The sequence below is a fragment of the Oncorhynchus mykiss genome, chromosome 3, assembly GCF_013265735.2.
Source record: "Oncorhynchus mykiss isolate Arlee chromosome 3, USDA_OmykA_1.1, whole genome shotgun sequence".
NCBI classification, from domain to species: Eukaryota; Metazoa; Chordata; class Actinopteri; order Salmoniformes; family Salmonidae; genus Oncorhynchus; species Oncorhynchus mykiss.
This window is the reverse complement of record NC_048567.1, coordinates 26,779,873-26,805,668: the sequence shown is the minus strand read 5'-3', so window position 1 is coordinate 26,805,668 and position 25,796 is coordinate 26,779,873. Positions and strand designations below refer to the sequence as shown.

The 25,796-nt window shown below is 42.9% G+C and overlaps 1 protein-coding gene across 2 annotated transcripts in view; it reads right to left on the bottom strand.

The window, feature by feature from the left end:
• Positions 1-8,322: 8,322 nt before the first annotated feature.
• LOC110516329 (beta-1,4-galactosyltransferase 3) overlaps positions 8,323-25,796 on the bottom strand; it is a 28,199-nt gene continuing 10,725 nt past the window's right edge. Inside the window, exons 1-7 of one of the 2 annotated variants that reach the window (XM_036973649.1) lie at positions 20,366-20,633; positions 18,918-20,256; positions 15,693-15,928; positions 12,541-12,728; positions 12,199-12,321; positions 11,903-12,007; positions 8,323-11,686 (exon numbers count right to left, since the gene is read on the bottom strand). In XM_036973649.1, coding sequence (XP_036829544.1) covers positions 11,425-11,686; positions 11,903-12,007; positions 12,199-12,321; positions 12,541-12,728; positions 15,693-15,928; positions 18,918-19,203 — 1,200 coding nt within the window. In that variant the 5' untranslated portion in view covers positions 19,204-20,256; positions 20,366-20,633 and the 3' untranslated portion in view covers positions 8,323-11,424. Of the gene's footprint in view, positions 11,687-11,902; positions 12,008-12,198; positions 12,322-12,540; positions 12,729-15,692; positions 15,929-18,917; positions 20,257-20,365; positions 20,634-25,796 lie in introns of those variants that run through there. The other variant, XM_021594810.2, reaches the window with a different exon arrangement.

The following is a 25,796-nucleotide window of genomic DNA, read 5'->3' as shown; positions in this document are numbered from 1 at the left end:
GTAGGCCTCCTTGCTCGCACTCGCTTTTTCAGTTCTGCCCACAAATGTTCTATACGATTGAGGTCAGGGCTTGGCCACTCCAATGGCCACTCCAATACCTTGACTTTGTTGTCCTTAAGCCATTTTGCTACATCTTTGGAAGTATGCTTGGGGTCATTGTCCATTTGGAAGACCCATTTGTGACCAAGCTTTAACTTCCTGACTGATGTCTTGAGATGTTGCTTCAATATATCTACATAATTGTCTTTCCTCATGATGCCATCTAATTTGTGAAGTGCACCAGTCCCTCCTGCAGCAAAGCACGCCCACAACATGATGCTGCCACCCCCGTGTTTCACGTTCAGGATGGTGTGGCAGTGGCTTCTTCCTTTCTGAGCGGCCTTTCAGGTTAGGTCGAGATAGGACTCGTTTTACTGTGGATATAGATACTTTGTACCTGTTTCCTCCAGCATCTTCACAAGGTCCTTTGCTATTGTTCTGGGATTGATTTGCACTTTTCACACCAAAGTACGTTCATCTCTAGGAGACAGAACGCGTCTCCTTCCTGAACGGTGTGACGACTGTGTGGTCCCATGGTGTTTATACTTGCCTACTATTGTTTGTACAGGTGAACGTGGTACCTTCAGGCATTTGGAAATTGCTCCCAAGTGTGAACCAGACTTGTGGAGGTCTACATTTTTTTATGAGGTCTTGGCTGATTTCTTTTGATTTTCCCATGATGTCAAGCAAAGAGGCACTGAGTTTGAAGGTCGGCCTTGAAATACATCCACATCCACCTCCAATTGACACAAATGATGTCAATTAGCCTATCAGAAGCTTCTAAAACCATGACATCATTTTCTGTAATTTTCCAAGCTGTATAAAGGCACAGTCAGTTTAGTGTATGTAAACGTCTGACCCACTGGAATTGTGATGTGAAATAATCTACTTGTAACAAATTGTTGGAAAAATGACTTGTGTCATGCACAAAGTAGATGTCCTAACCAACTTGCCAAAACTATAGTTTGTTAACAAGAAATTTGTGGAAATGGTCTGCGGTTGTGAGGCTGGTTGGATGTACTGCGAACAATTCATTCTTTCGATTTATGACATTATTTTGTTGCCAACGTTTTATTTAGTCTTCTAGGGCAAAACATAATGACAGAACAGAAGATGCATGTATCTAATTATAGAATTATAGACAAGTTGACAAACAAATAGCCTAACAAAATGTAAGAAATTATTAGCAGAAACATATCTAAATCAGGCAAAAATAATCCTACGCCCCCTGTCAAAAAAATCTTTGGCTGTCTCTGACTGTAGCCTACAGCGCATTTTCTATATTAGCAGGTCAGCCTCTTGTGCGGGCCTCAGATTTTCACTTTATCATATGTAGTTGCGAATGGGTTATTAGCAATTGGTGGCAAGTGCAGGTGAACAAACAGCTGACCCACGCACCACTAATGTGTGTGTATATGTGATGGCCTCTAGTCCAGCAGCAGGAGCCACCCCCACCACTCACTACTGTAGGCATTGATATGAGGTTATGTTGAAGAGTGAAAACAATGAGAGAAGCACTGGTCCCAACATAACATGTTGTGTACGGTCACTGTAGGGATGATGTCATCGACACACTTATTAATGAACCTGGTGACTGATGTGGTGTACTACTCAATGTTGTCGTATGAATCCCTGAACATATTCCAGTCTGTGCTAGCGAAATCGTCCTATAGCTTAGCATCAGCTTTGGACAAATCTGGGTTTGATGGATGCCAGAAAATGTTACCTGCCCCAATGCATATTGACAAATGTACAGTTTGGTGGAGGAGGAATAATGGGACGATTCTGTGCTTCCAACTTTATGGCAACAGTTTGGTAAAGGCACATTCCTGTTTCAGCATGACAATGCCCACGTACACAAAGCGAGTTCCATACAGAAATGGTTTGTCGAGATCAGTTTGGAAGAACTTGACTGGCCCGCACAGAGCCCTGACCTCAACCCCATTGAACACCTTTGGGATGAATTGGAATGTAGACTGCCAGCCAGGCCGAATTGCCCAACATCAGTGCCCAACCTCACTAATGCTCTTGTGGCTGAATGGAAGCAAGTCCCCGCAGCAATGTTCCAACATCTAGTGGAAAGCCTTCCCAGATGAGTGGAGGATGCTAAAGCAGCAAAGGGGGGACCAGCTCCATATTAATGCCCATGATTATGGAATGAGAAACATGTTTTTAGAAATGTTAGCAAATTGATTAAAAATTAAATACAGAAATATCTCAATTACATAATGATTCACGCCCCTCTGTAGAAGCACCATTGGAGGCGATTACAGCTGTGTCATTAGGAGGAGGGCTTCACAAGGTTTGCACACCTGGATTGTACAGTATTTTACCATTATTATTATTTTTAAATCTTCAATACTATAATAAAAGCAAGCTGTAGTATATACATTGTAATATTTACTGTACTGTTTTTGTTTTATTATCTTTGACATGCAGTGCCTTCGGAAAGTATTCAGACCCCTTGACTTTTTCCACATTTTGTTACGTTACAGCCTTACACTAAAGTTGATTAAATAGTTGTTTTCCCTCATCAATCTACACAGAATACCCCATAATGAGAAAGCAAAAACAGGTTTTTAGAAATGTTTGCACATTTATGAGAAAGAAAACCTGAAATATCACATTTACATAAGTATTCAGATCGTTTACTCAGTACTCAGTACCTTTGGCAGCGATTACATCCTTCTTGGGCATGACGCTACAAACTTGGCACACCTGTATTTGGGGAGTTTCTCCCATTCTGTAGATCCTCTCAAGCTCTGTCAGGTTGGATGGAGAGCATTGCTGCACAGCTATTTTCAGGTCTCTCCAGAGACGTTCGGTCGTGTTCAAATCCAGGCTCTGGCTGGGCCACTCATGGACATTCAGAGACATGTCCCGAAGCCCCTCCTGCGATGTCTTGGCTGTGTGCTTAGGGGCGCTGTCCTGTTGGAAGGTGAACCTTTGCCCCAGTCTGAGGTTCTGAGTGCTCTGGAGAAGGTTTTCATCAAGAATCTCTCTGTACTTTGCTCCGTTCATTTTTTCCTCGACCCTGACTATTCTCCCAGTCCCTGCTGCTGAAAAACATCCCCACAGCATGATGCTGCCACCACCATGCTTCCCCGTAGGGATAGTGCCACGTTTTCTCCAGATGTGACGCTTGGCATTGTGAGTGCAAAATTGCAAGATTATGTTATAATACCTTTATTGCATCAAATGGTTGTTTTATGCAACAGAGTAGAGGGTTCTTATAACTCTATTGTGTCTGTGTGAACTGAAAGTGGGCCTCTGGGAGATAACACAGACAGGAGATACCGCATTCCAGAGCATGAGTTAATGTTTCTGTTTTATAAGGTACCAGGGAGAGATGACTCCAGGGCTAGACCTTGGTCTCTACACAATGAGATACTGTCTGCTGTGAATTATAAGTATCTTTCATACAAAATTTTACCTTGTGACCCATTCCATACATCTGTTGTTTGTCATGAACATCCAGGAGGACGGACTTTGCTGTAAAATGCTGTGGCTCAAATCCACTTGTTTAGTTCTCAGTGATCACCTCCAGGGGTGATTACCGACTAGCTCCATTACTGCAGTAATTAAATAATAAAGTTAGATTGTTTTGAAGAAATCTAAAAGTCTCTCCTTATGATTATAATAATTCCACCACAGCATTCAGGCCAAAGAGTTCAATCTTGGTTTCATAAGACTAGAGAATTGTGTTCTCATTGTCTGAGTGTCTTTGGGTGCCTTTTGGCAAACTCCAAGCGGGCTGTCATGTGCCTTTTACTGAGGAGTGGCTTCCGTCTGGCCACTCTACCATAAAGGCCTAATTGATGGAGTGACTGCAAAGATTGTTGTCCTTCTGAAAAGTTGTCTCATCTCCACAGAGGAACTTTAGAGCTCTGTCAGAGTGAATATCGGGTTCTTGGTCACTGACCTGACCAAGGCCCTTCTCCCCCGATTTCTCAGTTTGGCTGGGCGGCCAGCTCTAGGAAGAGTCTTTCTTGGTGGTTCCAAACTTCTTCCATTTAAGAATGATGGATACCACTGTGTTCTTGGGGACCATCAATGTTGCAGACGTTTTTTGGTACGCTTCCCCAGATCTGTGCCTCGACACAATCCTGTCTCTGAGCTCTATGGACAAATTCTTCAACCTCATGACTTGTTTTTTGCTCTGACATGCACTGTCAAATGTGGGACCTTACAGACAGGCGAGTGCCTTTCCAAACATGTCCAATCAATTTAATTTACCACATGTGGACTCCAATCAAGTTGTGGAAACATCTCAAGGATGATCACTGGAAACAGGATGCACCTGAGCTCAATATCGAGTCGCATAGCAAAGGGTCTGAATTCTTCCGTAAATAATGTCTGTTTTAATATTTAATACCTTTGTAAAAATGTCAAAAAGTGTTTTTGTTTTTTCATTATGGGGTATTGTGTGTACATTGCTGAAGGAGAATTAAAAAAAAAAAAATTTAGAATAAGGCTGTGACGTAACAAAATGTGGGAAAAGTCAAGGCAATAAACTCAGCGAAAAAAGAAAAGTCCTCTCAGTGTCAACTGCGTTTAGTTTAAGCAAACTTAACATGTGTAAATATTTGTAAGAACATACGATTCAACAACTGAGACATAAACTGAACAAGTTCCACAGACATGTGAATAACAGAAATGGAATAAAGTGTCCCTGAACAAAGGGGGGGGGGGTCAAAATCAAAAGTTAGTCAGTACCTGGTGTGGCCACCAGCTGCATTAAGTACTGAAGTTAATCTCCTCCTCATGGACTTCACCAGATTTGCCAGTTCTTGCTGTGAGATGATACCCAACTCCTCCACCAAGGCACCTGCAAGGTCCCGGACATTTCTTGGGGGAATGGCCCTAGCCCTCACCCTCCGATCCAACAGGTCCCAGAAGTGCTCAATGGGATTGAGATCCGGGTTCTTCGCTGGCCATGGCAGAACACTGACATTCCTGTCTTGCAAGAAATCACGCACAGAACGAGCAGTATGGCTGGTGGCATTGTCATGCATTGTCATGCTGGAGGGTCAGGATGAGCCTGCAGGAAGGGTACCACATGAGGGAGGAGGATGTCTTCCCTGTGACGCACATCGCGTTGAGATTGCCTGCAATGACAACAAGCTCAGTCCGATGATGCTGTGACACACCGCCCCAGACCATGACAGACCCTCCACCTCCAAATTGATCCAGCTCCAGAGTACAGGCTTTGGTGTAACGCTCATTCCTTCGATGATAAACGCGAATCCGACCATCACCCCTTGTGAGACAAAACCGTGACACGTCAGTGAGAGCACTTTTTGCCATTCCTGTCTGGTCCAGCGACGGTAGGTTTGTGCCCATAAGCGACGTTGTTGCCAGTGATGTCTGGTGAGGACCTGCCTTACAACAGGCCTACAAGCCCTCAGTCCAGCCTCTCTCAGCCTATTGCGGACAGTCTGAGCACTGATGGAGGGATTGTGCGTTCCTGGTGTAACTCGGGCAGTTGTTTTTGCCAACCTGTACCTGTCCCGCAGGTGTTGTTCGGATGTACTGATCCTGTGCAGGTGTTGTTACACGTGGTCTGCCACTGAGATGACGATCAGCTGTCCGTCCTGTCTCCCTGTAGCGCTGTCTTAGGCGTCTCACAGTACGGACATTGCAATGTATTGCCCTGGCCAAATCTTCAGTCCTGATGCCTCCTTGCAGCATGCCTAAGGCACGTTCATGCAGATGAGCAGGGACCCTGGGCATATTTCTTTTGATTTCTGAGTCAGTAGAAAGGCCTCTTTAGTGCCCTAAGTTTTCATAACTGTGATCTTATTTGTCTACTGTCTGTAAGCTGTTAGTGTCTTAATGACTGTTCCACAGGTGCATGTTCATTAATTGTTTACGGTTCATGGGAAACAGTGTTTAAACACTTTACAATGAAGATCTGTGAAGTTATTAGGATTTTTACGAATTATCTTTGAAAGACAGTGTCCCGAGAATGGGACGTAACTTTTTTTGCTTGTAAAAGATAACTTTTTCTATAATCTAGATAGGTAGGACTTTGGTCTGATCTTTTCTATAAATGGTAGGAACACAATATATGATCTATACTTGGCATGTTGGTTTCTCACTTATGGGTGGAGCAAATTGTGATATGGGGCAGGAGAATTGGCAGTATATATGCAAATGAAATACTGTAGTTAAAAAAGTGAAAGCGTAGTGTTTTTGCAGACTGTAGTGTTTTTGCAGACATTGCTGTATAATTGACTACAGTGCTTTTGTAGTAAGTACTGTAGTATTTACTATAGTATTCTACAGTACACTACAGCATTCTATAGTAAGTACTTCACATGAATGAGGGATACTACAGTGTATAGTATAGTATTTTACAGTATACTACAGTTTTATAGAATTCGATAGTAAGTATTGTGGTCTTCTATAACAAAATGTAGTATTTTTTCATGTGGGTCTCTTGGTAAAAAGTATGGTCTGCAGCGTTTCATGAGGTATTCTAACTCAGGCGAGCAAAAACTTGAGACTTCCATAACAACAGCTGGTTCACAACCTCTTATGTTAACAGAGACACTACCCATCCTCCCGTCATCTTAACCGGGTCTGTTGTCCGGTCTTGACGATGAAAAACCAGCGATGTATATTGTCCATGTCCTCGTTCAGCCACGACTCTGAGAAATATAGGATATTACCGTTTTTCAGGTCCCGTTGATAAACTCAAAATGAGCTCATCCAGTTTGTTATCCAGTGACTGTACATTTGCCAACAGAAAAGGGAAGGGATGTTACTGTTAGTTTCAGTTTGTTTTACATGACTTATGGCCTGTTGCGCCTTTGTTTGGTCCTGCTCGTTTTACTAGATGCTCATTGATCTTGATTAATCATTGATCATTTTACTCTAGCGTCTCATTGATATCAAATCCTGAGGTCAAGACGATTGGTGAAAGGTCATTCATCATCTTGGAGAAGGATGAAGGAACATTACATATTCATGCCATACGATAATCAATTCATCTATTTAAATTTTTAGCAGTTTTTTGTTGATCGAGCCACATTGTGTGTGCGTGCTTGAGTGTGTGCATTCAATCCACTGTGCACCCATTCAGTCATTACAGATCCCTGACCAGAAGCAGACCTTTTCCCTATGAATGGATAGCTAACAAGATGGGAAACACCACCTTCCTGGAGCTATGACCATATCATTTTGGAAAGTGGCAGGACAGGGTATATAACCTGGATATATGCAACGCTGTTCAGTTAGAGCAGAACGAGGTGATGACTAAAGGAGGGAGGGTAGTGAAGTTTTAGGATGTGATGTTTAACAAGTAATAAGGTTATGGAGTGTTTGTGAAATAGTTGATTTGACTGCTTCTCCAGAGGGTGGGCCACTCCCCTTACATCCTTCATTGGAAAAGTCTGACATGTTTATGGAGAGGGAATATTATATTTGGGAGACGGGATTAACGAATGGAATAAGTCTAAATGTCCAGTAAAACTATATCTATAACTATAACGTATCTAACAGTGACAATTTCCCACTACAGTAGATCCAATTTTTTAAAAACTAAATCAACAATAAATGTTTTCTTTCATTGGTAAGAAGGAAACCTTCGAGTGAGTTAAGGTTGAGTAAGGATTTAGGGATGATCTTGAAAGTATCATCACTTCTTCTAATGCTACATGTTACAGTATGGCTACAATGTTGCACATCTGGTTAGGTGCAAGTTCACAGAGGCAATTGGAGTCAAAAAAGTATCGGTTCTGGGAATCTTATTCCTCTTGTAAATCAGTTGCATCTTTAGGACTGTATCATACATTTGACTCTGTACATCAGGGCTCTCCAACCCTGTTCCTGGAGAGCTACCTTCCTGTAGATTTTCGCTCCAACCCTTTTCCCGATTCTACTAATTAGCTAGTTGATAAGCTGAAAATCAGGTTAGTTACAACTTGGGTTGGAGTGAAAACCTACAGAAGGGTAGCTCTCCAGGAACAGGGTTGGAGAGCCCTGGTGTACCTAGTAAAAAGCATTTGTTTTGTATCATTTATGACAAGAAGCTGTTCATTATTTCTTACGTCACTTTTCACAAATACTGTAGATTGTGTTCTATCCTCTTTACAACTAGCCTGGCTGACGCAACTCACGTGACTACACAGCAAAAAGCTGTGACCAAGAGCTGTCAGCCAGACTACTTTACAATAGTGTAAAAAAATGGCCTCTTGCAAGACTGCCAACCAGAGCTGTGTTCAGCTACAGAAAGGGTATCCCACACAATTCATCCAGTCAGAAGGAACTTCACAGGTGTTTGACTAATCTTTTTGTTTATTAATCATTGTATAAGGCCACTCTGGACTGTGCAGACTTCATTGATAGAGGAATTAAAAATCAGAAATACAATATCACATTGTCCTTGTTACATTTTCAATGCCCTGCGGTGAGCTCCATCTTCTGGCGCCGTCACCCTGGACAGCGTATCCACATCATAATGGAGTGAAAGTCAAGCTATACATCAACTGAAACAAACTGCAGAGCACAAATAGACATGATAATGCAATAGCATGATATATAATAAACCACTACATGAAGTGTTAAAAGGTACATATAGCATACGTCTTACAAATCACTACACATGCATACACTTCAGCATGCTTCTAGAAACTCAAATGTGAATTCATGTCAGTGGTCTGGGTGTGGTTTTCTGTACATTCCACTCATCTAATACAGGGTCTGTGTGTCATGCATAATCAGGCTTCATATGGAGTAGAAAAGGTCAAGAGATTCCGAGATCAGATAGTAGAACACACACAAAAACCTCAGCATACCTGGAGTAAGTGGAATCCTATCTATACCCATGTGCTGGCGGTTGCATGCTGACAACTATCAGGCGTCCAATGCTTTCTCTCGAAGCCATCTTTGGTTTCAGCCAAGAGGCCTGAGTCCTCTATGTAATGTACACACAGAGGTTCAATTCCCAGTAGGGATCTAGTGTAAACAATCATATTGGTCAGGGGGTCCAGACAGCATGCAAAGAGGAAAGTCAGGGAACAAGCCATGCAGTGAGGAGTACATTGCACTGGGGAATTCTAGAGGTGACAGATTTTAGATAGCACAAAATAAAAAAAGTAATATGTTGAAAGAATGGCCAGTGGAGAAATGCTGTAAATGCTAACCCAGTATACCTATATCAATCTTTAAATCAGTGCTTCAGCAGAAACAGTACAACCAATGAGTCTACTACAACCAGTCAACCGGCACTAGTTTCCACGTCACTTACCAGTGCCTGATTACATTTATAGACCTAATTAATTAATTATAGTGGTTTCTGGTCATCCATGGACAAAGTTCCTGGTTTTCAAACCATTCAGCCAATTTAGAGTATGGAGATGGATCCCAGGTCTCTGACTATGGAGAGCCTACTAGGACTTGAATCCCTCAGTTTTAAGCTACATTGACAATCATAGGAAACCAACATAAAAGCTCCATAAGGTAACAAACAATAAGATAAAAGACAATGACAAACCACCATTCTGATGTGAATATAGCCAGCCCACCTGAAGGCAGTGCATTGATCATGTCACCCACACCTATTCTATTTGACAAGGCAAAATGCAACCCCACGTCAATGCAATCTAGAGATTGAAGGAGATAACTGGAGAAAATACACATTCTGATTGTAGTGACAAGATGAAACCCAACCATACCAAAAAGATGTGCCAGAACTGTGAACATACTGTGAGAAAATCCTTCAATAATCAGCCTGATATTCAGGGCCTGTATTGTGCATGTGCCTCAGACTAGGTGTTCTGATATAGGATCATTGTTGCCTTTTTCATAATGAATTTGATATGAACACGGAAGACCTGATCCTAGATCAGCACTCCTACTCAGATGCTTTATGAAGACGGGCCCAGGGAGTGACTACCACGCTAATTGCAAACAGCACTTACCCCTGTCAATATTCAGGGTAGCAGCTTCACTTCGTATAATATTAAACTGTAAAACCAGTTACATATGGGTCGTTCTGAAATTAGTGCCTTTTGTGTCCCTTTGCTATATTAAGTAGAATTTAAATATTAAAACCCTGTTCTATTAAATGAAGTGTCCTTTAATACTGACCACAAGGAAAATTTAATAAATCTGATTTAATAAAGACTTTTTAAACTGCCAAAATTCAGCATTTTGACATATCCCTCTAAGCATCCTGTGACTTCTGGGAAGATTTTAACCTCACCATTATTTGAAAGCCCTAGTTATTTTGTAATTTCTGAAGAGTTAATGACTTAAAGTGAACTGAACTCTCGTTTTAATATGGTGAAATTCCTCTTTAAATATTTATTTCAAAAGAAAGATTGAACATCTAATAATCAAATTTATAGTGTCCAAGCAGGTGAGCTGGTTCTACTCTTTCTGGCCATTGTCTGGTGTTTTTTGATGGAAAACAGAGCAGGTCGAACATTACACATCTACCATGTTACCCATAAATAAACAGGCTAGAAATGTTTGAACAATTGAATTTGCATTCAATTGCCCCTCCCTGTTGCACACAACAAGCTTCCATTCCCTCGGTCACAAGGGGATGTATGGCTGACTTAACCCGGTTACGGTCAACTCTGTTCATTTATTTGGCACCTACTATGGTCATTTCTTTATTTTGACCTCAAGATGGGAAACCGTGTTTTGAACATGTGCTCTTTATGGCAGAATGTTAAAATTGGGTGAAATCAAGTTCTACTCAAAAGCCACCTAATCAGCAGAAAGACCCATATGCTATTGCAATATCAGTAGCATAAAATGGTTTTTCATTTATTTATTCTATCCCCTAATCTTGCTATCACTAGAAACCGGTTCCATTCATAACTCTCGACCTGAAGTTCTACTAAAAGGACAAATAGAACAAGACAGGTTTTTCTAAGGCAACGGGGGTTTTCGGCAGCGATATAAACTCATAGAGTCAGTCTTTTTTCCTCTCCTCTACCATAAGTCCCTTTCATTGAGTCAGTCAGTGGAGTGGTGAGACATAGCTGGACAAGCTCGAGAATCACAACTAGAGTGGAGAATGCGACAGTAATTCATATAGGCAGACAAAGCCTCGGCCCACAGATTCTATCTAGGCAGTGGAGAGCATTGGTCTTCGGTTCAGTCTCTGCTATTGTTAAAGTCTCAGTTGATAATGCTGATCAGACCAGAGGAAGGAACAGAAGGAAAAGGCATGTGCGTATAATGGCCTCTAGTCCAATAGGGGGGCCACCCACCTCTCCCCACTGTAGGCGTTGATAGGAGGTGTGAAGGCAAAGAAAGGAGCGATTTAAGGGTCCAGGGCCCCCTCTCACATCCCTGCTCCCAGGCATAAGTTAGGAGGGGAGAGAAGGTGGTGGATGGGAGTGGAGTGGGTAAAGGTGGTCCAAGTCAGTGGTTCGTGGGTTGGTTCTGTTGTTGTTCCTGTTGGAGCTTGGCTGGAGGTTTGGTGGGGGCTTCGACTGGCGGCTTTGCTGGGGCTTTGGCAGGGATCTTGGGGGACGGCGCCATGGCATGCAGGCCGGCCTCGGTGCCGATGTGCACAGTGATGTTGGTGTAAAGGGGGAAGTGGTCACGTGACAGCACCTCGTACTCCACAGTGTTCATACCGTCCAGCTTCCACGTCTGACGTGTCTTGGCCAGCATGTTGAACCTAGGAGTAGGCAGGGAGAGGGGAGCTTAGTGATGGACTGTGGGTTTATTCAACAGACCTAGGTCTTATTCGATAGAGGGCAACATTCAGAGGTAGCAGATGGAAATAAAAAAAAATTACAGATACAATGTGCTGCCTATTTGAAAGAATCTGAACGTGTCACCCTACTGAATGGACCCCAGCCATACACAAACACGTGTCAGTCCTGTACCGTACCTCCTGGGGTTCACATCGTTTCCCTTGTCCAGCTTGTGTTTGATCATCTTGTATCGGCCCACCTTCACCGATGGACGAGAGATGAACATCCCTCCTAAGGATACTCTGAGAACGGGAGAGAGGGAAGGAAAGAGGGAGAAAGAATTTTAATTGGGTTATTATCTATTAAAAATACTAGGATTATTCAGTGTCTTTAAATTGTATCCTTTTGTTAGACAGAACAAACCACAATGGGTCCATAGCTCAATGAATTGGCTCAATGTTCCACCCCCAAAACTCCCAAGGACCCCTCTCACCTGACTCCAATGTCATCGTCCTCTCCTCCCCAGCCCCAGTAGTTGTTGGGGAAGCCGTTCATCTTCAGGTAGTGCAGTGGAGACAATGCTGACACCCCTCCGAAATACATCTTGTAAGGCAGCCTAGGAGAATGAGAGGATTAAAATGAAGGATCAGATAGGAAACAAGTGAAATCAGAAATGAGTGAAGCCACGCATAATGAAAGAACTAAATGACAACTAAAATAATACATTTTGTGTTGAATAAACTTGTGAAAATCAATGAGACTCACAGTGAAAAGAGGAACTAATAACCATAAGAGGAAAAAGAGGGGAAAAAAATAAAAATGAGAATTGACTGACTTGTATCCAAACTTGTCCATGGCGATGGCGGCGTGCTTCGGGTTGGCGTCGCACATGTAGGTGTTGCGGTCGTCCTCAGGGATGAGGTCCACATCATGGAAGAACAGGCAGTCCCAGTCCTCCTCCCGCATGGCCTCCCGGAACCCAACGTTCATCAGCTTGGCCCGGTTAAACGTGTAGTTACCAGCCTAAAGAGGGCCAAGACAGACATGTTTTAATGGCATTTAGAGACCCTTATGTCAGCAACAACCTGCAAATATTCTATATTGACATGGTCTCTATACAAATTATAACAATTATAATAGGTTATTCATTATGAACGTTCACTATTTCCTGTATGATTTTTTTTTGCAATGGTGGCAAGGGTAACAGGGTGCATTGCTGCAAGCAGTAGTGCAATGACATGCTAGCTGTTCCCATAGACTTCCAGTCATTGAGCTAATGACGATCCATTTAAAAGCGCGTCTCAGCAGAACGATAGATGGATAAAGATACACTACAGGGCAAAAAGTATGTGGACACCTGCTTGTCAAACATCATTCCAAAATCATGGGCATTAATATGGGGTTGGTCATCCCTTTGCTGCTATAACAGCCTCCACTCTTCTGGGAAGGCTTTCCACTAGATGTTGGAACATTGCTGCGGGGGCTTCAATTCAGCCACAAGAGCATTAGTGAGGTCGGGCACTGATGTTGGGCGATTAGGCCTGGTTCGCAGTCTACATTCCAATTCATCCCAAAGGTGTTTGATGGGTTTGAGGTCAGGGCTCTGTGCAGGCCAGTCAAGTTATTCCACACTGATCTCAACAAACCATCTCTGTATGGACCTCGCTTTGTGCAAGGGGCATTGTTATGCTGAAACAGGAAAGGGTATTCCCCAAACTGTTAAGATTTCCCTTCACTGGAACTAAGGGGCCTAGCCCGAAGCATGAAAAATAGCCCCCAACCATTATTCCTCCTCCACCAAACTTTACAGTTGGCACTATGCATTAGGGCAGGTAGCATTCTCCTGGCATCCGCCAAACCCAGATTCGTCCGCCGGACTGCCAGATGGTGAAGAGTGATTCATCACTCCAGATAACGTGTGGAGCAGTGTTTCCACTGCTCCAGAGTCCAATGGCTACGAGCTTTACACCACCAGCCGACGCTTGGCATAGGGCATTGTGATCTTAGGCTTGTATGTAGCTGCTTGGCCATGGTAACCAATTTTATGAAGCTCCCGACGAACAGTTTTTGTGCGGACGTTGCTTCCAGAGGCAGTTTGGAACTCGGTAGTGAGTGTTGCAACTCGAGGACAGACTTTCACGCGCAGCGCGCTTCAGCACTTGGCGGTCGCGTTTTGTGAGCTTGTGTGGCCTACCACTTCGCGGCTGAGACGTTGTTGCTCTTAGACGTTTCCACTTCACAATAACAGCATTTACAGTTGAGCGGGGCAGTTCAAGCAGGGAAGAAATTTGACGGACTGACTTGTTGGAAAGGTGGCAACCTATGACGGTGCCGTGTTGAAAGTCACTGTGTTCTTCAGTACGGGCCATTCTACTGCCAATGTTTGACTATGGAGATTGCATGGCTGTGTGCTCGATTTTGCACACCTGTCAGCAAAAGGTGTGGTTGAAATAGCCTAAACCATTTGAAGGGGTGTCCACATACTTTTGACCATGTAGTGCATATATCATATTTGGGCCCCCGCTGATAAATGAATATAGGGTAAACATTGGTTCCATAAATGTATTAAATATAAGGAGTGTGCGACTTCATTTTTATACAGTTTAATCTCCATTAGTAGTCTCATAAAGCCGACCGTAGGCAACACAGGTCTGGTTTCAATGATGGACTGTTGGCATAGAGGAACTACGTCACTGCCTAGGTCACTGCTTTATCTGCTTGAATAAAATACTACAGAGTAGCTAGAAAGATGGAGATCCCAGAGGTTCTTTTTAATGAGTGCATTTCACAAGTGGCTAAGTTTGCATCAACTACCATTATTAAAACCACTGCAAAAGATTTTGCCTGTAAACTTTGGCTTTGAATAGCAACGTGGATCACATTAGTGGAAACCAAGACTGTTCTCAGGGCTGGTTGTAGCTACATATTTTCGAGTCGGGGACAATTTTTGCATTTTAGCTAACCCTAGCCCTTTTCCTAACTTTAAACTAATTCTCCAACCTGCTATGAAAAGTAACTTCCTCTAGTCAAAGCCGGCAGACCTGCCCCGAGAGCAGTGAAAGTATCCACTAATGACATACAGCGTTCTGGCATGTCTGCCTTGTGATTTGTTGGGCGAGTGTCCGGAAATATATATTTTTCCCTTATCGACATAGGTATTGAATTACTAGTTCCTCACTGAGGTCAATAGCATGAGTAGTATTTGTTCCTGTGGTTCAGTGTGTGTGTGTGTAACTATGACAACCAACCACAGCTGAAGACACACAAATGCTTGAACTGCTGCTAGCTTGCATTATCTTGTTTGAGTTGAGTGCAATCTGGCAGTGGGTACTGCACACATGCAGAGCCATGAATAAATGCTTTAGACATGATGCTGTAACATCTTTCTAATGGTAAATGCCTTAGCGTCTCAAAATTAACCTGGCTCTAACTTGGTAGAGGTTGGCTTGGCATTCATATGTTGCAGGTAAACAACAAGCAGGCAGTGACAACTTGACTAACAGTGTGAGGGTAAAACAAAGTGCTTGTTTAAAGTGTAAACAAAGGGATTGCTACAAGTTGTTAAGAAGATTCAACTCGGTTAAGCCTTCCGGTAAGCATCTTTCAACCATAAGGCTGTGTGTGATTCCATGGTTAGGACACCAGAGGGTGGTTTTGATCTAGCCTGAATGTATACTTGTCCTCACCACTACAAATAGAAGGTAGTCCAAATGAATATATATTTTGGTCAATTGCATTAAGTTCTCAGAGTGTGATAGTTGAACTAGGCTCATGAGGCATTTATAAGTTATATTCTTCAAGAATCAATGGGTACATATAATTAATTTATACATCCAAAAAGGTATGTAGCAACTGACGACTGCCCCTTTCAAAATTAACCTGTTGAAACAATGTGTGTGTGTGTGTATGTGTGTGTGTGTGTGTGTGTGTGTGTGTGTGTGTGTGTGTGTGTGTGTATATATATATATATATACGAATGCATTTCACCTGGTGGATGATGTAGATGCCGTAGTTGAGCTGCTGTCGCTGTAGAAATGGGTGAAGGTAGTAGAGGAGGAACTTCAGGTGGTGCTCCCGGTTTCTGTGGGGAATGATTATGGCGGTGCGGTGCCGCGCCTCACAGTCAGGCGGCCTGTAGCGCCCCCCGAGGACCACCAATGGATTCTTCCGCGCAACTTGGGCCAGCGTCAACCCGGAAGGAAAGCTGACGTGGATCGGTCCACCTGAAAAGAGAAACGGGATGAAAATAAGCTAGATGTCTTAACAGCATTTTATTGCTAGACCTATATCGTAACACACACCAATTAATTAAAAATCAGTAGGCTGTCCATGCTAGCATGCTCGTTCTAACAGGGTTTTGGGGATTTGAGATCAAATGTTTTACATGAGACGACAGTACAGAATGCAGTGTGCCCCCTTTAATCCATTCTGTTCTGTTGTCTCATAAAACGTATCTCCAATCCAAAATGCTGCAGTGTAGAGACAAATTGTAACATTTTAGCTTCACTGTCCAAATAAATACAGTGCCTTGCGAAAGTATTCGGCCCCCTTGAACTTTGCGACCTTTTGCCACATTTCAGGCTTCAAACATAAAGATATAAAACTGTATTTTTTTGTGAAGAATCAACAACAAGTGGGACACAATCATGAAGTGGAACGACATTTATTGGATATTTCAAACTTTTTTAACAAATCAAAAACTGAAAAATTGGGCGTGCAAAAATTATTCAGCCCCTTTACTTTCAGTGCAGCAAACTCTCTCCAGAAGTACAGTGAGGATCTCTGAATGATTCAATGTTGACCTAAATGACTAATGATGATAAATACAATCCACCTGTGTGTAATCAAGTCTCCGTATAAATGCACCTGCACTGTGATAGTCTCAGAGGTCCGTTAAAAGCGCAGAGAGCATCATGAAGAACAAGGAACACACCAGGCAGGTCCGAGATACTGTTGTGAAGAAGTTTAAAGCCGGATTTGGATACAAAAAGAGTTCCCAAGCTTTAAACATCCCAAGGAGCACTGTGCAAGCGATAATATTGAAATGGAAGGAGTATCAGACCACTGCAAATCTACCAAGACCTGGCCGTCCCTCTAAACTTTCAGCTCATACAAGGAGAAGACTGATCAGAGATGCAGCCAAGAGGCCCATGATCACTCTGGATGAACTGCAGAGATCTACAGCTGAGGTGGGAGACTCTGTCCATAGGACAACAATCAGTCGTATATTGCACAAATCTGGCCTTTATGGAAGAGTGGCAAGAAGAAAGCCATTTCTTAAAGATATCCATAAAAAGTGTTGTTTAAAGTTTGCCACAAGCCACCTGGGAGACACACCAAACATGTGGAAGAAGGTGCTCTGGTCAGATGAAACCAAAATTGAACTTTTTGGCAACAATGCAAAACGTTATGTTTGGCGTAAAAGCAACACAGCTGAACACACCATCCCCACTGTCAAACATGGTGGTGGCAGCATCATGGTTTGGGCCTGCTTTTCTTCAGCAGGGACAGGGAAGATGGTTAAAATTGATGGGAAGATGGATGGAGCCAAATACAGGACCATTCTGGAAGAAAACCTGATGGAGTCTGCAAAAGACCTGAGACTGGGACGGAGATTTGTCTTCCAACAAGACAATGATCCAAAACATAAAGCAAAATCTACAATGGAATGGTTCAAAAATAAACATATCCAGGTGTTAGAATGGCCAAGTCAAAGTCCAGACCTGAATCCAATCGAGAATCTGTGGAAAGAACTGAAAACTGCTGTTCACAAATGCTCTCCATCCAACCTCACTGAGCTCGAGCTGTTTTGCAAGGAGGAATGGGAAAATATTTCAGTCTCTCGATGTGCAAAACTGATAGAGACATACCCCAAGCGACTTACAGCTGTAATCGCAGCAAAAGGTGGCGCTACAAAGTATTAACTTAAGGGGGCTGAATAATTTTGCACGCCCAATTTTTCAGTTTTTGATTTGTTAAAAAAGTTTGAAATATCCAATAAATGTCATTCCACTTCATGATTGTGTCCCACTTGTTGTTGATTCTTCACAAAAAAATACAGTTTTATATCTTTATGTTTGAAGCCTGAAATGTGGCAAAAGGTCGCAAAGTTCAAGGGGGCCGAATACTTTCGCAAGGCACTGTACATGGGGGAGTGTAGGCCTAGGCTATGTAGCCTATGTGCTTTGAAGTTTGTCACTTCAAAGTCAGTAACCACTGCAAACAAATAATTGTGGAACATACTGTCGTCTCATGTCAAACATTTGATCTCAAATCCCCAAAACCCTGTTAGAACGAGCATGCTAGCATGGACAACCTACTGATTGGGGCGGCAGGTAGCCTAGTGGTTAGAGCGTTGGACTTGTCGAATCCCGAGCTAACAAGGTAATCTGTCGTTCTGCCCCTGAACAAGGCAGTTAACCCACTGTTCCTAGGCCGTCATTGAAAATAAACATTTGTTCTTAACTGACTTGCCTAGTTAAATAAAAAAGGTACAAAAAAATATACAAATAAATAAAAGCAAAACATTATAGGAGCCTTTGCTGTAGGCAAATCTCTTGGCTTCAGTGTGTATATCCAAATTTGAATGCAAAAAAGTAGGAAGTTGGACACAAGGTAAACTGACCATTTGAACAAGTATATTGAGTCCCTCTAGTCAAAGCGTACAACAAAACACTCCTGTTGGGTCAGCCGCCACCAAGTCTTGGCTCAGTTTGAATGATCTCAAAGTCAAAACACATCCTTCCTTCCCTTACTAGGGGCCATCAATGAACAATTCCTGACAATATAGGTGAAGCCAAGGTTCCACCATATCATGTCTACTCAAAATTCTGGTAACTTTCCCAGGAATCCAGGGTGCCTTGGGTACCCATCCAACCTGGTCAGATCAGTAGCCAACTAACAAGTAAGGACGGTTTTATGTGTGGAATTATTTGGAAATTCCCTTCCACAACAAACCAACCGAGGCTTTCTGACTGCCCACATTTTGTTTTCAGGCACACTAATCAAGTATCTGAGCCACTTTCTTTTTACGAGAAAGTATTGTTCTGGCGTACATTGTAAAAAACATTCCCTCTTCAGTTTCAGTCTGGAGAGGGATTGAAGTAAGAGGTACGGGGAGCGCTGGGTAACTGAAGACGACGGCTGGTGAATTCAGAGAAATATAAATGGGGCTGCCAGTTCTAGAACTTCTATTTCTGTGTGTGAACTCACCTATCAGGGGAGACGTCTTGGGGCAGTAGGGCATGTTCTCGCCCCGGCCGTGGGCCTTGGCCAGGAGGGACAAGTTGGCATAGACGTCACTGCCCGTGTGATTGCGTGCATGGGGCGAGCCGGCACCGGACGTCCCCGTCGCAGTGATCTCCAGCTTGCGGAAAATCCTGATGAAATACGACACTCGCTTGTGGTAGCCCTCACGGGACAGCAGTGCCATGACGACCAGCTGGACACCCAGGAACATGAACAGGTAGCGCCATTTTGACTGTAGCCATGTCGCCATTTTGCCGGCTCTGCGTCACAAGGAACTCGGAGAGCGGTTTGGTGATAGGTTTGGCTTTGTTAGTCCTAGCAACCTACACCAGAGGAACGCTGTGAGAGAATGCTTACTTTGTGGCTGGGTGAAATACGGGGTGGGATTGTCAACAGTCGGAATGGAGGTGTATGTTTTTACTGTAAACAAGTGTGCACTGTCAGTATTGTGCAACTGTATGATATGCAACAAGATGGAGGTGCATCAATGAAAAGTGCAAAATCCTTGAGATGTTGAAATGTTTCTTTTTTAATCTATTTTCAGATATTGGAGTGTGATATGAAGTTAGATCAAGTTTATAGTGAAAGCACAGTGAGAAACCAAGAAAGGCACTTTGGTTTAGCTGATCACTGGAGAGACAAAAAAATGGAGGTAAAAAAAAAATATCCTGAAAAAAGATAGACGTCTTTATTTCAATCTCTTGTCCCACCACAAGTTGAGATGTGTTGATCTCCAAAGTCTGCTGGTGGCCCTCTGGTTCATCAATGGCGTGTGGTGGCGATGCCAGCCCAACATCATGCTACTAGAACTCCATCAGTGTCCAAACCACCACCACAGCTCGTTTGTTTCCAGTAAAATGGCTGACTAGGTGCTGTTGTGCTGCCTTGTGTTCTCTAGCCGCTACTCTCATGGGGCCCTCTAAACAAACAGCCGTCAACAACAAAAGAGAGCACAGGCAGCTGTATAGGCCCCTATCTTTTACAGAGGATTATGGTTTCGTTTGGCTTGACAAGGCTGGCTAGAGAGGTAGGAAGAGGGAGTGGACCGAAACCAGTACAGTGAGAGGAGGAGTGTCAGGGGCTGGCTGGCTGGCTGTGTGTGTGTGTGTGTGTGTGTGTGTGTGTGTGTGGGGGGGGGGGGGGGGGGGGCAGACAGAGAGCAAAGAGAGAAAGGGGAAGTTCCGATGGCGACTGAGGCTATTGTCCCATTCTGACAGACACTCTGGGCAGAGAGACACTTCCAAGGGGAGGGGTCCACCAGGCCTGGCGGACAGGGGCTCGGACCAATCACGAGAATGGTGCTCTGAAAGACAACGAGAGAGAGGTAGGTGGTTAAGAAGTTGTTACAATTGACATCCTATAATAATCTATTGTTGCTGCTGGCATCTTTCCCAATTAGACTAACTGTTTACCACATAAATAATGCACAGCCGGAACGGAACAAACAGCTTGTTTGTTTTCAGCTAAACAGCCCAGCTGGAAAGAGCCAGGAGGAATCAGGCATAACAGGAGCTTCAATACGGACGCCTTCGAAGAGAACAGACCGCTGGCAGCAACCGAGGAGCAGAAAGAAACACAAGCTCAGAGAAGCTGAAGCGATTCAGAGAATCAAGATAGAAAGCAGTGGAAAACGTTTTAGCTCTAGGAAAAAGTCCTACTACTACCACCACTACCCCTCAGATAGACCATAGAATGATCGTGGGTCGTTAAATGGTCCTGCTACTTGTGCTCACGTAATTCACCTTCCTTGCAATGGCTATCTGTTGGAGAATACCGGACACGTCGGCACTCACGAATCAATTAGTGCACATTAAAGACGCCAGCCACAGACTAACTCTAATCCTAATCCCAAATTGAGAGCCCAGGGATTAGCAGAATGGAAGAGAGAGATACAGAGTTGCAGAAAACAGGACGAGAGTCAATGGGCGAGGGTGTGTGCATGTATAATAATGATATGTATCAAGGTTTCTGTTAGCCAGTAATAGGCTGCTTTTGGCCATAAAACAATTTAAACGCCGATAAATTAAATTGGCAACGGACAATTGTCCCCCCCACCTGAAAAAAAACATTGCGAAATAATGCTTTATAGCCTACTCATTGATGGAAATACATTTGACCAGTCATGCTTATTGGTCTATGGGTTAATTTGCATAATTTTGTAGAATTCAATTGGCACGTATATTCTTTATGCATCACACGCACAATACAGCCTTTTTGTGGAAAATCTGTCAGCTAGCCCTTTAAGGCCAAACCATTTCACAAAAACTATTCATGCAATCTGTTAACAATAGTTTTAGGGCCACGATTAAAAAGATAACATTTTAATTATAATGAACACGCAGCTCTTTTTAATCAACTGGTTATTGAAGTGCGCTTCCCATTCAAATGCATAGGCAACGTAAGGCAGGCTTCATCAACGCATCACACACCACGTTGCAATGAGCTGGAGGCAGTATGCATTTTGAAAACGTATGCTAAACATGTGTATTAGAGGCCGACCGATTAATTAGGGCCGATTTCAAGTTTTCAAATCAATCGGAAATCGGTAATTTTGGACGCCAATTATTATTATTTTTTTTACACCTTTATTTAATCTTTATTTTACCAGGCAAGTCAGTTAAGAACACATTCTTACTTTCAATGACGGCCTAGGAACGGTGGGTTAACTGCCTTGTTCAGGGGCAGAACGACAGATTTTTACCTTGTCAGCTCAGGGATTCAATCTTGCAACCTTTCGGTTAACTAGTCCAACGCTCTAACCACCTGCCTCACGAGGAGCCCGCCTGTTACGCGAATGCTGTGAGAAGCCAATGTAAGTTGCTCGCTAGCATTAAACTTAAATCAATCATAATCACTAGTTAACTACACATGGTTGATGATATTACTAGTTTATCTAGCGTGTCCTGCGTTTCATATAATCGATGCGGTGCGCATTTGTGAAAAAGGACTGTCGTTGCTCCAACGTGTACCTAACCATAAACACCAATGCCTTTCTTAAAATCAATACACAGAAGTATATATTTTTAAACCTGCATATTTAGCTAAAAGAAATCCAGGTTAGCAGGCAATATTAACCAGGTGAAATTGTGTCACTTCTCTTGCGTTCATTGCACGCAGAGTCAGGGTATATGCAACAGTTTGGGCAGCCTGGCTCGTTGCAAACTAATTTGCCAGAATTTCACGTAATTATGACAACATTGAAGGTTGTGCAATGTAACAAGAATATTTAGACTTAGGGATGCCACCCGTTAGATAAAATACGGAACGTTTCCGTATTTCAATGAAAGAATAAACGGCTTGTTTGAGATGATAGGTCATTAATATGGTAGAATCCAGAAACTAAGGCTCGCATTTTTGTGTGTTATTATGTTATAATTAAGTCTATGATTTGATAGAGCAGTCTGACTGAGCGATGGTAGGCACCAGCAGGCTCATAAGCATTCATTCAAACAGCACTTTCGTGCGTTTTGCCAGCAGCTCTGCTGTTTATGACTTCAAGCCTATCAACTCCCGAGATTAGGCTGGTGTAACGATGTGATGTGAAATGGCTAGCTAGTTAGCAGGGTGCGCGCTAATAGCGTTTCAAACATCACTCGCTCTGAGACTTGGAGTAGTTGTTCCCCTTGCCCTGCATGGGTAACGCTGCTTCGAGGGTGGCTGTTGTCGTTGTGTTCCTGGTTCGAGCACGAGGAGAGGTACGGAAGCTATACTGTTACACTGGCAATACTAAAGTGCCCATAAGAACATCCAATAGTCAAAGGTATATGAAATACAAATGGTATAGAGAGAAATAGTCCTATAATAACTACAACTTAAAACTTCTTACCTGGGAATTTTGAAGACTCATGTTAAAAGGAACCACCAGCTTTCATATGTTCTCATGTTCTGAGAGCAAGGAACTTAAACATTAGCTTTTTTACATGGCACATATTGCACTTTTACTTTCTTCTCCAACACTTTGTTTTTGCATTATTTAAACCAAATTGAACATGTTTCATTATTTATTTGAGGCTAAATTGATTTTATTGATGCATTAGTTAAAATAAGTGTTCATTCAGTATTGTTGTAATTGTCATTATTACAAATACATTAAACACATTTTTTTTAAATGGCCGATTAAATCGGTATCGGGTTTTTGGCCTCCAATAATCGGTATCAGCGTTGAAATATCATAATCAGTTGACCTCTAATGTGTATGTGACCAATTTTTGTTTTTTGATTTAGCTACTTTATAGTGCATTCGGAAAGTATTCAGACCCCTTGACTTTGCACATTGTGTTATGTTACAGCATTATTTAATGGATACATATTTTTTTTAAATCCCTCAATCTACACAAAACACCTCATAAATGACAAAGTAAAAAAAAATGTACATCAGTATTCAGACCTTTTGCTATGAGACTCGAAATTGAGCTCCGGTGCAACCGGTTTCCATTGATCATCCTTGAGATGTTTCTACAACTTGATTGGACTCCATGTCCAATCAATTGAAATTTACCACAGGTGATTTGGAAAGGAACACACACACACACACTTGTTTATATAAAAAGGTCCCACAGTTGACAGTGTATGTCAGAGCAAAAAACAAGCCACGGTCAAAAGATTTGTCCGTAGAGCTCCGAGACAGGATTGTGTCAAGGCACAGATCTGGAGATGGGTACCAAAAATGCAGCATTGAAGGTCCCCAAGAACACAGTGGCCTCCATCTTTCTTAAATGGATGAAGTTCGGAACCACCAAGACTCTTCCTAGAGCTGACCGCCCGGCCAAACTCTGCAATCGAGGGAGAAGGGCCTTGGTCAGGGAGGTGACCAAGAACCCGATGGTCACTGACAGAGCTCCAGAGTTCCTCTGCAGCACTCCACCAATCAGGCCTTTATGGTAGAGTGGCCAGACGGAAGCCACTCCTCAGTAAAAAGGCACATGACAGCAAGTTTGGAGTTTGCCAAAAGTCACCTAAAGGACTCGCAGACCATGAGAAGCAAGATTCTCTGGTCTGATGAAACCAAGATTGGTCTGAATGCCAGGCATCACGTCTGGATGTAACCTGGCATCATCCCTACGGTGAAGCATGGTGGTGGCAACATCATGCTGTGGGGATGTTTTTCAGGTGCAGGAGGACTAGTCAGGATCGAGGGAAAGATGAACAGAGCAAAGTACAGAGAGAGATCATTGATGAAAACCTGCTCCAGAGCGCTCAGGACGGTTGACCTTCAAAACAGGACAACGACCCTAAGCACAGTCAAAACAACGCAGGTGTGGCTTCGGGACAAGATGTAACCTGGCATCATCCCTACGGTGAAGCATGGTGGTGGCAACATCATGCTGTGGGGATGTTTTTCAGGTGCAGGAGGACTAGTCAGGATCGAGGGAAAGATGAACAGAGCAAAGTACAGAGAGATCATTGATGAAAACCTGCTCCAGAGCGCTCAGGACGGTTGACCTTCAAAACAGGACAACGACCCTAAGCACAGTCAAAACAACGCAGGTGTGGCTTCGGGACAAGTCTCTGAATGTCCTTGAGTGGCCCAGACAGAGCCCGATCGAACGTCTCTGGAGAAACCTGAAAATAATGTAGCTGTACAGCGACGCTCCCCATCCAACCTGACAGAGCTTGAAAGGATCTGCAGAGAAGAATGGGAGAAACTCACCAAATACAGGTGTGCCAAGCTTGTACTGTCATACCCAAGAAGACTCGAGACTAATCGCTGCCAAAAGGTACTTCAACAAGGACTGAGTAAAGGGTCTGATGTAGATGTACTCAAGTTAAAAAATAAAAAACTACAAATTTGCACAAAAATTCTAAAAACCTGTTTTTGCTTTGTCATTATGGAGCATTGTGTATAGATTGAGGGGGGAAAAAACATTAAGAGGCATGTTTTACCTTGCTTCAAAGTAGCCTAGACAAAAATCTGACCATATCAGGGAGGCAATTATTTTAAACAGACATCCATATGCCATTGACACTAGTAGCCTAATTCTCTCATATGCAATTGGTCGTCAACTTTGTTTCATTGTCCGGTAGCCAAATGCACATTCACACGTTGCCTTGTGTGCATTGCTGCACTAATAATGTTAAGAACAAAAATAGGTTCATCAACATTTTAAACTAAACGTTCTTATCCGTCGCATCAGTTTCATTGCTTTTTAACGTTCTTCTATGTAGCCTAGGAAAGAAACTTATGACAGACTATAGCCAAGGCCTCTACACTACACGCATTCAGCCATGCATTGAGCAGTCTGAGTATTATTATTAGCCTAAATGACTATCCAATCTACTCATCACATTACAAATAGTAGGCTCTTACATAAATCTGCAAATGCGATGATGCGTGGAATGCTATATTATAATGGTGCATTTTGATGGTGAAAATGTGCTTCCCCAAACTTGAAACTCATGCTCGGCCTATCCTAGTGATTGGGTTTGTTTCTCATCTTCAAAGTGCACAGTAAGGATACACGTCCTTGCATCCTCAACTTACATTTATTTATTTACATTTTCTAAATGTGATTGTCATTCTGAGCACCGTGGGTGGACGCCCTATTCAGGTTATGCACGGTACATTTCTCAAATGTCTGGTAAATTAAAGTGCCGCTGGTCAAATGTCTGGCGCCACATTTACATAACAGAAACCCTGATATGCATGTGTGAGATCTGCAAATGTGAGCACATCAGTTTCAACAGAAATCTCCCTTACCCCGCCTTTTCAGCTTCAATACTCCTTAATCTCCAGACAATGAGGAAACAAGTTCATTACACACACACAGAGACAGAGACAGAGACAGAGACAGAGACAGAGACAGAGAGAGAGAGAGAGAGAGAGAGAGAAATGGAAAGACAAGA